Genomic DNA, 18,882 nt, shown 5'->3' on the forward strand with positions numbered 1-18,882 from the left:
GGTAGAAGTAAACTGTTCTTTTGTATGTAAACAGAAAATATAATAAATATATTTTAACAGAGACCAAGCTAATAGCATATTGGTAAATCCCAATGGCAGTTTAATTTTTTTTAAATGTGCAATTAATTAAAGTATGCAGGACTTCTGCACAGGTCTTAATGACAATTTTTATGCAGTTGAGCTCCAGTGGCAGCACAACGTTCTAAGCCTGGACAGTATGCTGCTTGGAGCAGTTTCTCTGCAGCAGTCCATCATGCCCCCACTAACTCAGACCAATAACTCTACAATAGGCAAAGCTTTTGCTAAAAGCTGATTGCCTGTTCTTTTATGGACCGGAGAGATGTTTATATTTTAGGTATGGGTCTATTGACCTGTTTATAATTTGTAATATAGAGGTAATGCATATATTGTCACTTAGAACTGCCTTTTTTAACCAGGGGGCTCAGGCACCCTGGTGTGCCTTGAGGTTTCTTCAGGTGGGCCTTGGCAAAATGCCTAAAAATTGCCCAAAAATTGTATACAGGCTGGCATGTGGATTAAGCCTGCTTTAAGTTACACAAAGCCACAGGTTTTCATTGTGCACCATTGCAACCTTCTAGCTGCTGGCATCTTGATGACCAATGGCATCAGTGGATATGGAGAATGTCAGTCGCCTGCACAGCATCCTTTATCCCCCTTTCCTGCCCCTCTCCATCAGTGTTGGGATCACATTAGCTGAATGATTAAGAAAAACTGAGGGATAAGAGAAACATTGAAATATCAGTCAGTACCAGTTTGCAAAAGTGTATTTGCTTTGGAAGAATAAATTCCCTCTAACACTGGCTGTCCCACTTTGTCTGAATGTTGCTGCAATATGTAACTATGTATCCATAGTTTTTAAAGGGTGCCTCGAGATTGTCCATAATTTCTTTAAAGGGTGCCTCGAGATTGTCCATACTTTTTTTAAAGGGTGCCTTGACTGAAAAAAGGTTGAGAAACACTGACTTAGAGACACGCAAAGCTTTCTTTTGCGGACACCCTCTTCCAAAATATATTTTATATATACTGTATTTTTTTTATGTATTATCAAGACAAAAAAGTAAGAAAGAATTACACATTTTTTCCAGTATGACCTATTTTAGGAGAATTACTGTGACCGGAGCACTCAGAATCTGGTGCAGCTGTGCATGGTAGCCAACCAGCTTCTTACTTCAGCTTGATAAATTAAGCTGTGACAATAAAACCTGGAAACGGATTGGTTTCTATGCAGAGCTGCACCGGATTTTTCACTTTTCAGGTTTAGTAAATAAATCCATGGTGTCTTGCTTATAACAACACATTTTTTTAAGTGGTGCTGCAAAAAATAAACAAATTGAACAAAGTAGAAAAAAGTTTGTCCGCAAACAGGAAAGAACTATACAAAATAGTTTAAACACGGAGAGGAGATAAGGGGAGCAAGGAATGAAATAGGGCTAATTATAGTTAACTATGTGTTAATGAAAGATTATATGTAAATGAAGTGTGCCTAAGGTCCTAACTGTTAAATTCTTAAAATATGTGCTTTATTATGTAGCATGTCATAGAGAGAAAAAAATCCCAGATTGCTGTAGATATTAAGTGCAGGTACCTAGTAGTGCCTACATGCAGCATACTTCATAACCCTCCTGCCCAGATGGAATGTAGGTCATTCTAAAAGGTAAAATGTCGGTAGTACTATGGGGCCACTTTTCACTGCCAACTTTTTCAGAAATAAAAAATTCTGTACTATAGGCTTCCTTCAGCATAGTTGCTCGCAATTCCTACTCTTATTTTATTTTTATTTTTTTGGTTAGCTAGAAGGTTTAGCAAGTCACAGATGTAAAAATAAAATAAAAAATTTTAAAATATACATGCAAAACCCTCATACATAACACTGTACCTTTAAATGTTTTCTCCCAAGATTCTTTATTTTTTAATACTTCCAAAGAGCTAAAACTGACTGCTTGTGTGTGTAAATTACTGTGATAGCAAAAACAACATCAATGGCATCAAAATTAATTTCTTAAAATACTTTGTGGTGAAGAAAAAAAAGCTGCAACCAATTATTGTTGTTTTAGTGGCATAAAGAAATAAATGCTTGCTGTCCTGTCTTGTCACTGGCTATTACTGATATTTTTCCTAATATGTTAGTTATTATCTTTTAAAAATTCAGCAACATACTATTATGCAGCACTATAGTGGCCTTTTAATTTAAATGTGCTTTTATATTGTTTATCTCTTGACAAATTCAGAAAAAACACTGGGGAAAAAATAAACGTAATTTTCTCCCTAGGATAGCAGCTACTGTAGCCGTATCAATCTTCATAGAAACTTGCCTGCAACTTCACAATGGATGATGTATTGTAGGCAGTTGGTATCTGATGAGGCCATGCCAGTGCAGACAATGCAAATGTGACAGCTTCCCTTGCCTATTGCAATCCTTATCAATGTCATTTAAAGGGATTGGTTGGCCAAATCTACTTGTATGCCCATGCCTTAAGGCCTAAATTCAGGAAAGTTGAAAATTATCCCTTGCAGTGGGACTTCGACCACACTCCAAGAGTTAAATAGAAACATAGAATGTGTCGGCAGATAAGAACCATTTGGCCCATCTAGTCTGCCCAATATATCTGAATCCTATGAATAGTCCCTGGCCCTATCTTATATGAAGGATAGCCTTATGCCTATCCCATGCATGCTTAAACTCCTTCACTGTATTTGCAGCTACCACTTCTGCAGGAAGGTTATTCCATGCATCCACTACTCTCTCAGTAAAGTAATACTTCCTCATATTACTTTTAAACCTTTGCCCCTCTAATTTAAAACTGTGTCCTCTTGTGGTAGTTTTTCTTCTTTTAAATATGTTCTCCTCCTTTACCGAGTTGATTCCCTTTATGTATTTAAAAGTTTCTATCATATCCCCTCTGTCTCTTCTTTCTTCCAAGCTATACATGTTAAGGTCCTTTAACCTTTCCTGGTAAGTTTTTTCCTGCAATCCATGTACTAGTTTAGTAGCTCTTCTCTGAACTCTCTCTAGAGTATCTATATCCTTCTGGAGATATGGCCTCCAGTACTGCGCACAATACTCCAAGTGAGGTCTCACCAGTGTTCTGTACAGCGGCATAAGCACTTCTCTCTTTCTACTGCTTATACCTCTCCCTATACATCCAAGCATTCTGCTGGCATTTCGTGCTGCTCTATTACATTGACTTCCCACCTTTAAGTCTTCTGAAATAATTACTCCTAAATCCCTTTCCTCAGATACTGAGGTCAGGACTGTGTCAAATATTCTATATTCTGCCCTTAGGTTTTTACGCCCCAGGTGCATTATCTTGCACTTATCCACATTAAATTTCAGTTGCCAGAGTTCTGACCATTCTTCTAGTTTTCCTAAATCCTTTTCCATTTGGCGTTTAAATGCTCAATTAGGTCTTAGGGGACTTGTTAATGTAGATTTACTTACCCAATCCTGCACCATTTTCTAGTCTGGTCCCTGCAGCATCTTCTCCCTTACATGCCTTTCTTAGAATTGGATACCCTACAGATGGCAAAATGGCATATGTTTGCTAAACCTACATAATTTCATTGTACATGGCGAGTTCGCCCTGTCCAATTCGCTAATCTCTAGTCTTAAGGATGGTACACACAAGCCGAATATCGACTGGTATTGGCCAGTTCAACAGAAACCAGCCAACATTCGGCCAGTGTGTACAGCAGCTTGTTCTTATTCTGTTGAACGGGCATTCTGGAAAACCAGCAGCTGATTAGCATCCAAGGGCTGTGTGAGCTGCCCAGTGTGTTCTGCAAAGTGTTGGTCCCCCTGTAAACACAATGGCACAGAAGAGAGATCCCTGTACTAACATTGCATACATCACAAGCTCCTCAGTTTTTTTTTTGTTCAGCCTTCTGGGCTGAACATAAAAGAACTTACCATGTGTACCAGGCCTTAGCTTACCTTCCTCTAAAACCATTTTCATAGCATGAAAAGGTCTGATGGCTGTTGGTACTGTACATGTTTATTTTACAAAGGAACAAAGTAAAATGAATGCGTACATAAAAGCAATATCAACAAGGACCTTTTATACAGGATATTTTAATGTAGTTAGCTGAGCCTAGAACATACCCATACCCATGAATCTGCTCAAGACTTGCTCCTTTCATCACACATGGACCAGACCGGGTGCTCGCCACCACAGCCCGTCTCCACTCTTCGTCAAAAATAAAAAAACTCTAAACTGCACTCCAAAACTTAGCTCCTCTTTCTGTAGGTAATAACTGCCAAAAAAGAATGCATACAATAATGCCTCCACACTAAACCAACCTTCCTTGATGCGTTTCACCACTGCAAGCTTGCTCACAAGGATAGAGGAAGACTTTCCCAAAGCAATGGCCATGTGGCCATATTAGGTCAGTGATGTCACCAGCATTCCTGTCCCTTTGTTATGTGCAGATGCCTTGCCTATCCTTACTTATGGCCACTGTGTAGTCCACTCTTTCCTTATGTTTTCATGTTAGTATTGGCTATAAAGTGTTTTGGGCTTCCTCACTAGCTAATAGAAGGGGAAAAGAACAATAAGGGTTGTCTACACAGTGCCCATAAGAGGTCTGAATGTTTTTTTTCTTAGTATCCTGGATATGAAGAGACACATTTAAGGCAAATTAACAGTGTCTGCTGATAGTACACCTACATCTAGCTTAGTATACCTACTGATCCATTTTCCTTCCAGCCTCCGTACTCCATCCTAATCCTTGTGAAATAACTGTAACATGAGGGGCTTCTGAGTTTGAAGGAGTATGTAATCTCCCCCTAGTACCTGGGCCTGGGTAAGCTCTGACACTGAAACTTTACCAGGGTGGACTGCTGTAGAAGGAAATGGTGAAGGAGCATGAACCAGTGAGTGAATTTAGGACGGAGTATACCTTCCTGAGAGGGCTATCAGTAGACACTATTTCTTTGGACCGATACCTCTGCTGCAATGGCACCAGAAGTTGCCTATGGCTGGAAAAGTTTCAGATTTGCGTTTGATGTTTAAAAATGATTTTGTCTTTTTTATTAATTTCCTAGTACTGTATAATATTATACACTACCATCATTCAGCACATGCCCACATGTTGCTAGTTTGATATTAACAGTATATGTAATATAATCGAAGCCTCCTTATGTCTTGTCAATCTGCTGCCATGTGTACTGGCAATACTTGTTATATTGTAAATGACCAAAACAAACAAGGGTCTAATTGACCAAACATCTTTGCCTCTTCAGTAAAACAAGCTGAATTTCAGAAATCACCAGCAATATCAGACCTATTTGCTGTTAACGTGTTAAATATTATGTGTGTTTCACAATTTATACAAAGACTTTGTTTAAAATGAAAAATTAGCACAGATGGTGCTGAGTTATTACTTGACTCTGGCAAGTTCTGCCTTTGGCTGTATTCTAAAGTACACTTGGCCAATGAAATCTGTCATTCTAAAATCCAGTATATTGTTTGGCACAGTAGCAATTGCCTATCTGCTTTAGGACTATGTTGAGGAGAAGAATATTTGGAAAGCAGATTCAATTATTTATATACTGAATTATATGCAAAATACTACATGTACTCAGAAATTAGAGTAGGACCACAATTTCAAAACATGTCCCATTTATATATTGCAATCTGTAGAATTGTACTCTTTAGCTTAAGCAATAATGACAATCTGTCCATATTTAGAAAACAAACTTTACATGCATCCTAAAATCTGCAGTAGGAAAAGAGCAAATACGAGACAGTCCTCACAATGCATAACTTAGATAAGTTGCTGAGGATCAGAATTAGTGAAGGCATCTTTAGAAAAAGGTCAGTATTCATGTTTACACATTGATCCTCTTAATTTTTTTTAACTGCATTACTGTATGTGAATTCAGAAATTCTTTTTTTTTTTTTTTTTTTTTTCAAATTTCTTTTATTAATCAAGCGTAATACAGCCATCACACAGAATATGCATTAGAACACAAGTCCAAAATGTAGAGTACATGAAGCATCTGAGGTTAGCGTCAACAACCACTTTGTCAGACCAATAACATATAATTAGAGCTCCATACAAAGAAAAAAGGAAAAAAAATGAAACGGTATCAACTGGTGTAACAGTAAATCTCATGATAGCAAACCATGGGGTAAGTGACATCTAAAAGGAAGTGATGCACACGTATGCAACAGGGGTAACCACTTCATAAGTACCAGACAGAGACGATCAGGGAAAGTCCAGATCAGGTAGGGAGGGCGGGTGGGACACGGGGGGGAGGCAGGAAGGGGGGGGGCCAGGAAGGTATAGGAGACAACAGGGGAGCAGAGGAGGGAATGGAGTAGATATGCTCAGTAGCGGGTGGTGGCGAAGAGGAAGCTCGGCCAGTAGGAAACGGTTAGAGTCGTCCCGCGCAGGTGACCCCCGCACAGGTCAGTCCGTGGGCGAATCAGAGACCCCGCCCAGGGCCACGCCCTCCGCAGACATGACAAAAGAGTTCCAGCATGCCCAGGTTTTGGAGTATTGCTCCCTCCTACCCTGAGCCGTAAGAACCAGGTCCTCCAGCTCATTAAGCCATTTGACTCTACGCAGCCAGAGAGAGACCGTCGGGGGCGACGTGCTCTTCCAACAGAGGGCTACACAGGATTTAGCTGCATCTGTCAGGTGCCTAAGCACCGAGCGCTTGTAGCGCTTAGGGGCAATGCCAGTGCAGTGCAACAAGAAGAAGGCCGGATCATCCGGGATGATGCGTTCCGTCATCAGCTGGGAGATCCTACGGACCTCCGACCAGAAGCCCCGGATCAGGGGGCAGTTCCAGAAAACGTGGGACAGGGTGCCTCTATCCCACAGACAACGCCAACACCTATCAGTCGCCTCCGGGAAGATGCGTGAATTCAGAAATTCATGGACAGGTGGATCCATGGTTGTTTTAGTTATGCATAGACGTGGATGATCTGGATGAACCACTGGTTTCTTATATCTTTTTTTTTTTTTTTAAGGATGTCTTTTTTAGACAATCCTAAGAATACAATATTAGAAACCTAAACTTCCTCCACCCTTAGGGCTCTTTCAGACGGCCACTCCGCTGTTTTTCTCCGCTGCGGGACTTTTTTTTTTTCACGGAGCGGATGACATTTGTGTCATCCGCTCCGTATGTCCGCATATCATCCCATCCATTTGCGGATGATATGCGGACATAATGTAAGTCTATGGGCATTGCGGATGTCAGCGGATGACATCCGATTTTCCTTCCTTTCCGTTTTTTGAACGGAGGAAAAATAGGGTTCTGTTCCGTTCCAAAAAACGGAACAGAACTGAAAGGAAGAAAATCGTATGTCAGCGGATGGTATTCCGCTGACATCCGCAATGCCATTGACTTACATTATGTCCGCAAAGCATCCGCAAAAAAATAGGATGATTTGCGGACATACGGAGCGGCCGTGTGAAAGAGCCCATACACTGCTGTGGGCAATCCCTTTGGAATCTGCTGAGATCACCATTTATGTACAGAAGCTGCTGACAACAGCTCTCTTATCAGTGATCACTGTAAGGCCTCATGCACACTGGACATTATCAAAACTCCAGTAGAAAGCTGTAGCTGTAGGAGTTTTTCAGCATTTTTGTAGTAGCGTTCTTTAGCGTTTTTTAGCTGTATCGGTTTTTAGCTTTTTTTTTTTTTAGCAAACCTATACTCCAACAAAAGCTTATGGCCCAAAAAACACTGATAAACGCTGAATAGCCGTATTTTTTGCCTTTTTCAGCATTTTTATGCTTTTATTAAAGTTAGAGCATTTTTACAGCTGAAAAACTCCTCTCAAAACCCACTAGTTCTGTTTTTTTCCAGCCAGAAAATGCCCCTGCCGAAAACTGCTAACAGCCTATGTGTGCTTGGACACATAGGATAACATACTAGGGGGTTTACTGGCTGCAGAAATAAACGTCTAAAGACAAAAACAGCAGCTGTAAAAACGTCCAGTGTGCATGAGGTCTAAGAGTCCATTCACACTGATCCGACTTTGACCGCAACTTGTCAGCCTGACAAGTTGCGGTCTGTCATGCTCCCATTGTGCGGTACAGGACCGGTTCTAATAGGAGTGTCCTGTACTACTTACCTCAAACAGATTAAGCTGTTAATTAGGGATATTTAGGGTAATCTACGGGGCTTAATTTAGGGGTTAAATAGGAAAACATGTTCCCAATTTTTTACTTGGTAAGTTTGCTGCAACTGATGTTGCACAGCAGATGAGAAGAATACAATGTAACACAATAGTTGTATTCTTTCTTTTAAGATCACTACTGAAAACTATTACACCCCGTTCACACTACGGCGGATCCGACTTCGGGGCGACCTGTGAAGTCACGTGTAGCGCGACTTCGACGCGACTTGCACAGACTTCATAAAATGAATGTCTATGCAAGTCGCTCCAGGTCGCCCCGAAGTAGTACAGGACCCTTTTTCCTAATAGGCACAGGGTGACTTACACATAAGAGTAAGTCTAGGGAGCTGAGTGAGGGATTTCTCAACCTCTCTAAGGTAAGCTGGCTTCCACTGGCCCCCCAACCAAAGTGACCCCCGTCACAGAGACCAATAAAGACTGTTTACTTTTAAAAGCGGCTTGCTGGTGATTGCAAGCCCTCCATATTACTATATATATATATATATATATATATATATATATATATGTGTATGTATATACAGTATCTCACAAAAGTGAGTACACCCCTTACATTTTTGTAAATATTTTATTATATCTTTTCATTTGACAACACTGAAGAAATTACCCCTTGCTACAATGTAAAGTAGTGAGTGTACAGCTTGTATAACAGTGTAGTGTTGAGTTATTTTGAGGGTACAGCAAATTTACACTGTTATACAAGCTGTACACTCACTACTTCACATTGTAGTAAAGTGTAATTTATTCAGTGTTGTCACATGAAAAGGTATAACATATTTACAAAAATGTGAGGAGTGTATTTACTTTTGGGAGATACTGTGTATATACATATATATATATATATATATATATATATATATATATATATACACACTTTCATATGAGCTTGAACTGGAGGGACTGCAGCATGTTATTATAAGGTGTTCATAGCAAATGCCAGGAGAACATAGCTTTCTTTGAGGTATAGTAAAGCAATTAGCTTTTGTCATTTATATGGAAAAAACAAGCTTTAGGCTTCTTTCACACGGTCCACCTCCGCAGGCGGATCCGTGTTGCTCAGCGGGGATCGATCCGCGATCCCCGCTGAGCCGGGCGGATGACAGCTCCATCTCCGCTTGCAGAGCGGAGAGGGAGGTGTCTCAGCACCCGCTGCCCTCTATGGGGGATCGGATGAGAGCGGACCGCTTGTCCGCTCTCATCAGATCCACTCCGCTCCGATTACTGAACGGATGGAAAAATAGGGTTTCCATCCGTCCAGATTTCAGCACAGGATCGGATGCGGATGGCAGCGGGTGTCAGCGGAGGTGACCTCCGCTGACACCCGCTGCCCCATAGGGCTGCATGGAGGATCCGATCAGATCCGCCTAAAAAACTGACAGGCGGATCTGATCGGACCGCCCGTGTGAAAGAGCCCTTAGTCTTAAAATGCATTTAAGGCCCCTTTCACACATATGGACTGTTCATTTCATCAGTTCAGTCGTGTTTTCAGACATCAGTTTTTTTTTTCAGTCAACATCAGTTTTTTATCCTTTGTCATCAGTTTTTCATCAGTTTGTCATCCCTTTTTCATGCGTTGTCATCTGTTTTCAGTCCAATCCGTTTTTTTTATTGGATGAAAATTAGGGCTTTCATGCGTTCAAAAAAAATTGATGTTGACGGAAGCAGATGAAAACGAATGCAAATGGATGATCATCCATATACATCTGTTTTTCCATAGGAATGCATTGATGTCCGTTTTTCATCCGTCAACGGATGGATGAAAAACGGACGAACGGTTTAAAACTAGCATATGCTAAACAAGGGGGGGGGGGGGTTAAATAGTGTTATAAGGGAAACAAATTATTACAATAATTTTCCAGGAATATTTACAAACTAAGTCAAAAACTATATTTAATAGTTGGCAAGTGGTTGAAACACATATTACCAGTATTTTGATATCATAGTCATTCACAATAAGTAGTTGTGAATTTTAAGGTAATTGTCTGCTTGGAGATCAATCATATATTCACCAGATGATGGTCTGCTTTGGCTAATAAATATTAAAAGGCTATAGCTATCTCTACAGGCAGAAATAACAGCCATACTGATGGGAAAAGAAGAAGGGTAAAAAAAAAAAAAGGATAAATAATTTAAAATAAATACTGTATTTGCCTTGACTGCACACGTGTCTGCAATATTTATTGATAACCTGGAATAGAATTTATTTAACAGATTTAGCAGTGCTGCTGAGTAACGCTGACCCATCTCAGACATAGTGGGGCTGAGTTACCAAAGCTATCATAAATGCACAGAAAACTCACCATTTTAACAAAATGTAGAACAGTCATACAAACTCGCCAGAGGCATTCAAAGCAGTAATATCAAATGTTAGAACTTGGTGTGCATGAGGGAAGTGCATCTATGCCATGGCGCAGCACGGTTTAAAATTGATTTAGCTTGCAAATTTCATGCCTATATAGCAGATATAATGAACAAGAATAAATTGCGCTAGGACATAAATATATTAAGAATATTAAAAGGAAATAAAAGAAAAGTCTATGAAGGGCAAATGAGCAGCAGACACAATGTCCTCTTGGTGAAGGATAATCAGGAATTCAAAATAAGTTAGCCGCGCTCAGAGGAGATACAAAGTTCCAAAATGATCCCCCAGTGAAGATAAAAACAAACACGTACTGTCGGTATATCCACCACCAGGAAGGTATAAACATGCAGCCTCTTACCAGATGGACTAAAGGAAACAGCGTTCAATCAAGATAAACCAAATGAAGCAGGCATCTGTCACAGACCAACAGGCGAATCCAGCCAGGTAGCATAGATATATATCATACAAAAGTGTATATCCAGGGGAATGGACCCAACATATAAAGTAGTTCCTCGTGATAAAAATGAAATGACAATATCATTGCGCAGACATCCTTAAAAAGGCTTTATTAAACATATGATGAAACTCTGCACACAGGGTACTCACATTATATCCAAAGATAGAAAGCATAAAACAGCGTGTGTCTGTTTCTCATCCAAAAACATGGCCGACCTCCAACAGCATACCAGCATCATGTGGTTAGGCTCCTCCCAACATGTTTAGTCACACTTGACATCATCAGGGGGCTATATAGCAGATAAGTTGAACAAACATGGCGAAGTCTAAATGAAATGAAAAAACAGAGTTCATAGAAGGGAGGACTGTCTGATACTTGCAGGCACAGTACATGATGAAGGTTTTTGCCCCCGATTTTGGCTCGACAATGCGCCATATGATGGATTTTTTAGTATTAGATTGTAAGCTCTAACGAGCAGGGCCCTCTGATTCCTACTGTATTAAAGTGTATTGTATTTGTACTGTCTACCCACAAGTTGTAAAGAGCCACGTAAACTGTCGGCACTATATAAATCCTATATAATAATAATATTATGGGAAACAGTATCCTCTTTGGATAGCTCCTTCTGTACTTTTCATCAGTAACGATTCAGCAAGTACACGGTACAAACCTTCAGAGTGATGTGTCCTCTAGTGGCTCTGTAATAAGTAATCATTCAGCAAGTACACGGTACTGACATTCAGAGTGATGTGTCCTCTAGTGGCTCTGTAATAAGTAATCATTCAGCAAGTACACGGTACAGACATTCAGAGTGGTGTGCCCTCTAGTGGCTCTGTAATAAAAGTAGAATTCTGAAAATATCATGCAATAAGCATTAGAAATATAAAAAAAAAAAAAAATACATTTCTCCTAGAACTTCTGTATGTAATGCCTTTCTGTCTTATTAAATTTTCAGCTTAATAATAGTATTTGTTTACCATACAATTTAGCTAAGAAACACCACTTGCAGGGCAGAACACTGACCATTTACTCTTCTTTGTTTTCCTGCAGGGAGGAAGAGACAGCCGGTCATCTTCTCCAATGGCCAGGCGTTGAAGCTACCAAGACGTCTACCAAAAATGATATAGCCTGCCTCATAACCTGAAGTGCCATTATCAATAACACTACTACTATTCGTAACACTGATATACATATAAACAATCTGTCACTTAGAGCCAATGAGCTGTGACCGCAGATAACTTGTGTCACCAGTACCAGATAAATAAAAATGATAAATAGGAAGATGGAAAACACGGTGATGGACCCTGCTGTCTACATTCTAATACAATATTAATCATAAAGCAAAGTCAATTCTACCTGTGAACCAAAATGTTATAATATCACAGTGACCACTATGAGGTTCAATGCGTTGCCTGGCCAGACAACTTAGACAACCAACAGAACGATAATTAATAAGCAATATTTATCACTTTCAGGAATTTATTAGTTTGCTTCTTGCTGCTTTGGGTTGATAAATAGGTGCATTTTATGATTTTATTTTTAGTAACATCCATTCTCTCTCACATGCATGTTTTTCTTTCATACTAGGTAGAGACAGCAGTTGGAGAGGGTTGCAGGGTGTAAGGGCAAATTTGTGCATGTGAAAATGGGAAATGGTGAGCTCCTAAAGATACAAGGTGCCGGAAACATGGACTAGAAGCTCTGTCCTTGCCATATTATGGGAGGGGAGAAACAGTGAGAGAGACTGGGTATTTTAGGACGTTCCGAGCTATCCTGAGTACTGGATACACACACAGAGCTTACTGCTTACACTTGACACAACTCAGGCTGAAATCTATAGTCTACTCTAGAAACATTATACAAGCAGGGCAAGTAAAAAGCAAGAGATTCAGTAACTTTCTGAAACTGCTACACTGGTATAGTGTTGCCTTGCAGAAATAGACTAACTATCATAGTTTAATTTAACCAACTACTCGAAATGACAACATCTCTATAGCGAGGGCACTGATAAAAAGTGGTGCACCAAACAGCTCTTCTGAATTGCACTGTTTTATTTTCTCCTAATGAAGTAAAAATGTACATTATATTGACCTTTATTTAATGGGGTTTCTTTATTTTTACAGCTCTTTTTTAAAAAACAAAAACAAAACAAAACCTTGTATATTGTAGAAAATACCAAGGTACCAGTGTTGCCATTAAAACACAGCTTGTTAATATGTGCCTTAGTTAAAGTCACAACCATTTAATATGTGATGAAATTATATACTAATGGAATGCAATGAATCATGGGAGCTTAAACACACAATAATGTGTATGGATTGTGAAAAAGATAGGCATTGCAGCCCACAGCTCTCATTGCCATCATAGTCCCATTTGTTTCTCTATGTAGGTTTACCCAGCAAAAGTAGTGAACATTATTCATTTTATGGTGTTTTTAAAGATATTGAAATAAAGTAATCATATTAGAAATAATTGTGTTTGTGTGGTCTTTATTATTATGTATAGTGTTAGAATGGAAGGGCAATTTATTGTGTCTATCAAAACCAACGCAACCTTTCTTTTCTCAGCTGTGTCTCAGCTGCTGAAGAGGATAAGAGCATTCATAGCTATGGAGACAAAGATGACGATTCATGGAAACCAACCTTAACTAAACATAAGAACTCTTGAATTTGCTTCTAGCTTCTGTGCATCCCTCCTGGCATTTTAGTACACCCAAGAGGCACATGTTCAGCGTCCAGCCTTGCTGACCGCAGTTTGCCAAAGTCTACGGCAGGCTGTGGCTGGATGGGGCTGAAATGCTGATACTTTCCTTCAGGGCCCTAGGGGGTTAATTTACTAAAGGCAAATAGACTGTGCACTTTGCAAAGTGCAGTTGCCCTCTGCAAGTGCAATTGTCCCAGAGCTTAGTAAATGAGGTAAGACTTCACTGTAGAAAAAGCAGCCAATCACATGCAAGGAAAATAAAAAAACACAGCAATTTTGGTTGTACATGATTGAATGATGGAAGTCAACAGAGCTTCAGTTCATCTACTAACCCCTGGAGCAAGTGCACTTGTAGAGTGCAACTGCAATGTTTAAAGTGCACAGTCTTTTTGCCTTTAGTAAATCAACCCCTGTGTGTTCAGGGACGAATGCCCAGAAAGCGGAAGACCTGTATTAATCCTTGAATGCATATGGCCCTAAATGTGAATACCACACCGTAGAGCTTTCAGCCTTATCCAGCCATAGACTTTGACATGCTGCAGGCAGCAGGACTGGGCATTGCACCTATGCCTCCCAGGAGCACTATAAAGTGCTGGAAGGGATGTACTGCAGCCAAATAGAGCATGGGTAACAGTCCTGAAGCTGGGGACTAGAAGGGGATGTTCTTTGCCTTCTAGGTTTTTTTTCTACCTCTGTGTCATTAGGAAACTTGATTTCCTCTCACATTTTAATTAATGGCAAAGGCTAAGTTTACCCTAAATTATGAGCATAAAAATCAAGACAAGGGACATAACTTACATCTAATATAATGTGCTGCTTGTGCTCATTCTTCTTGGTTATTAGAAATGTTCATCTTTCCCCCACCCCCAGCTGCCATAATCTTATGGTGAGGGTTGATACAACCGAGGGACTGCTAGGAACTCTGTTCAAGAGAGCCTGACCATGCCCATCCTTTCTGCCCTGCTGTTCCATTCATAGAAGCCATACTACAGCTTCTATGAATGACACAGGATCTCTAAATGGGCGATGGGTAGGTGATTGATAGTTCTGCTCCCTCCATTCATAGATCCTGTAGTAGTAGGTTGCGGTGGCTAAAGGGGGGGGGGGAGAGTTTAGGGGTAGGAAAACAGGCATTTCTCCTAAACCAAGAAGAATGAGCACACAGGACACATCATAGTAAATGTAAGTTATGTCCCATATGATGATTTTAGGTTTATCCCAAATTGCAAACATAAAGTCGGCCATAGATGGTTCAAATCCTGGCCATTTAAGCGGGGACCGGCCAAAGTTCAAAACATGTATGGGTAGGCTGAATGTACCCAAGTTGATTGATCGATCAACTTGGGTACAACCAGCCTGCTGGATTTTACATGTGATTATTGCTAGCGGCTACTACACTCGCTAGCAGTAATCATTGTTCTCCCGGCAGGAAGATCTCCCCCACCCCATGGCAGAACACAATGGCTCCACAGGAAGAATTCCCTCATCAACACTGACTGTTTTTTTTTCCTGCAACTTGTGGCTGCAGGTAAGAAAATCGATCCATCTATGGCCGGCTTTAGACTTTAAATTAGAAGTATATTATACTGAATACATTATCCAGATAATGAACAATACTCACAGCTGTGTGTTATTTGTTCCCCATAGACCAACTGCCTTCCCTATTGTGGTTAACTTTAAAGCACAACTTCACTTTTGTTAAGAAAGCAGAGTCCTCTCCAGCTACATATTGCACATTTAGAAATAAGCAAACTTCATTGCATAGTCTTACCTACTGTGTATCAGTTGAACCTTAAACATGTATTACATTACTTCCTACTTTCTAAATGCTTACTAGAAGGGTCTGTCTGCAATATTCACATGATCTTTCCCACAGTTTTAATAGGAGACCAACAGCTGGGAAAAGCAGTGGGCCAATCACATATGCAGAAAATGACTCATCTAGGGTAAATTGTCTCCAAAATTACATTTCCTGCTGTTGTTACAAGGAATACACAGTTGAACTTTATGGCAGGTTTAGAAAATTAGGTAATTTATACATGTCGTATAAATTTTTTTTACTAAAGAAAAATAAGCGGTTCACTTTGAAAGGACATTTTTCCCAGAGCCTAGTGAATGAGGTGAAGCTCTGCTAAATTCCATCATCCAATTATGTGCAATAAAAAATACTTAGGTATTCTTTGCAAAGTGAATTTTTGTTATGTTCACTGGGATAAGGGAAATATTATCTAGTAAAGTGATCAAGTTTAAAAGGGGACTGCGATCTGACACTAACTGATGCTGGGTGGAACCAACTAACTGCCACTGACATCACCAGTAATATTAATATCAGTGATAATACTATACACTGTCACTGTACTAATGACACTGGCTGGGAAGGGGTTAACATTTTGGGCGATCAAGGAGTTAAATATGTACCTAACTATGTGTAATGTGCATACAGCGTGCTGCTTTTAATAACTGATCTCTCTTTTTGTCATCTCAGAAACTGACAGATTATTCTCTACATACAGAACTCTGTGTTGTTTAGCAAAACAAGAGCTTTGGGCTGTGATTGCCCATGAATTATTGGCCAGGATTTGCTGACAGGCTCCTTGCTGTGTACAATCACAGTGGGAGCCGGGTGGGGGGGTGTGCATCCTAAACCCAGAAGTAGGCAGCGATGTATGGGTATGTCACTTTGCCTACAGCATCCGCAGTACATTTTATGAATAAAGCCGGCCCACAAAAAGGCTTCCAAGTAAACTTCTTTATTCTGGCATGGATAGCAGTGACAACATGACAAATGCTGATGTGTTTGGCATGGATAGCAGTGACAACATCACAAAATCTGACGCGTTTCGGCTTTACGCCTTCCTCATAGCACCCACAGGCGAGCGGCAAGTAGTTTGAAAAATAAACCCCTATTGGTCAGTGAAGACAGCAGCACTCCTGATTTTAAAGAACATCTGTGCTGACAGTAAAATGTATACTATCATTGTTAAACTCCTCATGAAAATGTTTAGCTCGCATGCTGATCCAATGGCTGCCTAAGTTGAATTGACCTACAGCAACTGAAGTCAGAACTCCTGATTTCCATCCTTTTTCCAGGTTATTGGGGTTCATTTACTAAAGGCAAATGGGCTGTTCACTTTGCAAAGGTGGTTGGCCAGCACAAAGCTTTGATTTTCCTTGGTTAGGAATAATATTGCAGAAACTATAATACCCATATAGTGCTTTGTGAAAAATTACTGATAATTTCCAATAGGAAAAGTTAAGGATCAAGTGGTACAGGTCAGCCCAATTGGTCATGTATAAATGTGGACTGAAATCAGAAATCACAAGATAGGACATTCCCAGAAAAGGTGGAGGCAGGTGAGTTATGTTTGGTACAGGTGTAATACGGAGAAGCTGAAATCTTGCAGGTCTGTTAGGCACAATGTAAAATTATGCCCTTTCACACTGATGAACCGAACGAGTCTGCCTGTCAGTTTTTCAGGTGGACCCAATGAAACCATTCATTGCTTTTTATGGAGTGGTGGATGTCAACAGACATGTGTCCATTGACACCCACCAACATCTGATCCGATCCTGTCCACTAAAAACAGATGGATGGGGATCCTTTCTCCATTCATCTGGTGGATCGAATCAGATGACAGTCGTATGGAAACAGACAGGCGGTCCGCTTCCATCCAACAGCCCATAAAGGAGAGCAGGCTGTGTTTGTGTCCGCTCTGCATCAGCGAAGCAGGCACAGACCTGTCATTCGCCTGCTCAGTGGGGATCAGCGGAGAGATCCTCTGCTGAGCAGAAGGATCCACTGGCGGACTCCACCAGTGTGAAAGGGGACTAAATGTCTGAGAAAACCAATATCTACATTTAGGTTCACACTAGCCAATGCTCTAAAAAGTTTTCCATAGTTTAACGCTTTTTAGAGCGGGGCTAAGCAGCCGCTGGAAAGAGTTCAGGAGATTATCCTGCCTCCCAAATGAAAGATCATTAAGACAGGAGGAGAACTTTTTTGGTGTCTCTAGGTCCTCCTCACAGTCCTCTGTATCTAATGGGGAATTCCCCTAAGCAGGACCCTCTTTGTCCTGGTAGACCATTACCACTGGGACAGAAAGTAATAGGAAATCCAGAATTTTACAGTTGTCACTAGAGCAGAAGATGAAAATCTTCTGATAGGAACACCTGTTCCAGTGACACCAGTTTGTCTAATGAAAGATTTATTCTCATTTTGGAGATAATTCCTCTCATTTCCTGTTGTGTCTACAGGAAAGGAAGTGAAGAGACATCTCCCCAATGAGACACAGATAGCAAAACAAAACCCTACAAAAGCATAGCCAGGGACCTAACTGACCTTTTATGGCCTTTTTATAGCAGTACACCGACGAGGTCATTCCTGAACTATTTTGTTCATGTTGTTAGATCAACAGTCCTGTGCAAATCAATGGAGCACCCGCATTGTGTTTAAAAATATTTAGAAAAACCTTAGCGCGATCACTATGTGTATACTGACTTCGATAAAACTAAACACCACCACTCATGAAATTAAGTTAAAAAATTAAAATTGTACATTTATATAGTTATATACCTCAATACTGATGCAGACATTGTATTCCCACATGTGACAAACACATACTAATATTTTCCACCATGCCATGCAGTCTAAATATAAACTATCATACACCAAGTGACTTTCTTCTCCTGTGTACCTCTAAAAAAAGAAATGACCTACAGCTAGCAATAGAAATCTTACGTCAAAATAAAGGCAACGCTTTGGGAGGAGCTTATGACCCCTATGCCGTAGACCGGAAGTGTAGGGGCCGCCATGTTCTGTGAGGCATGTTTAACATACTTGCCTATATACTGATATGCACCAGTACCAGTGCATTTTATAAGATGAGTTTTTATTCTCAAGCTAAATTATAAGAAAAAAAAAACTTGAACTATACATAGAGCACTATCTACTTTATGCTTTTTTTGAGCTTCCCTACATTTTCACTGAAGGATGGAGATTGATTGAGGACACCCATTTGAAGTGGAGAGGAGAAGCATTCCTGGTTTATCAGACCCAATTTAAAGGGAAAGCACATTAGACCTGACAATTGGGTCTAACCAAAAGGTGAGAGTATTGGCACACTGGTGATGGGTTTTGCAGTGTTGGATTAACATTTTCACAAAGAAGAATACAGAAAATTCAGCAC

General features: G+C 40.2%; 1 protein-coding gene and 2 long non-coding RNA genes across 4 annotated transcripts in view; 1 reads left to right on the forward strand and 2 right to left on the reverse strand.

Annotated features, from left to right (window-relative positions):
* The window catches only part of MBP (myelin basic protein), a 226,728-nt gene extending 213,263 nt beyond the window's left edge, over window positions 1-13,465 (forward strand). For both annotated transcript variants that reach the window (XM_082259263.1, XM_082259264.1), the window contains exon 8: window positions 12,044-13,465. In XM_082259263.1, the coding sequence (XP_082115389.1) occupies window positions 12,044-12,088 (45 nt within the window). In that variant the 3' untranslated portion in view covers window positions 12,089-13,465. The remainder of the gene's footprint in view (window positions 1-12,043) is intronic.
* LOC309556767 lies at window positions 149-1,255 on the reverse strand. The gene is made up of 3 exons (XR_014225337.1): window positions 1,224-1,255; window positions 995-1,151; window positions 149-424 (listed from the first exon to the last, which is right to left on the reverse strand). It is a non-coding gene; the product is annotated as an uncharacterized lncRNA (long non-coding RNA).
* LOC309556766 lies at window positions 11,582-11,894 on the reverse strand. Its single transcript, XR_014225336.1, has 2 exons — window positions 11,798-11,894; window positions 11,582-11,663 (listed from the first exon to the last, which is right to left on the reverse strand). It is a non-coding gene; the product is annotated as an uncharacterized lncRNA (long non-coding RNA).
* Window positions 13,466-18,882: the final 5,417 nt, after the last annotated feature.

The sequence above is a fragment of the Pelophylax lessonae genome (genome assembly GCF_965119305.1).
Source record: "Pelophylax lessonae genome assembly, chromosome: 5".
NCBI lineage: Eukaryota > Metazoa > Chordata > Amphibia > Anura > Ranidae > Pelophylax > Pelophylax lessonae.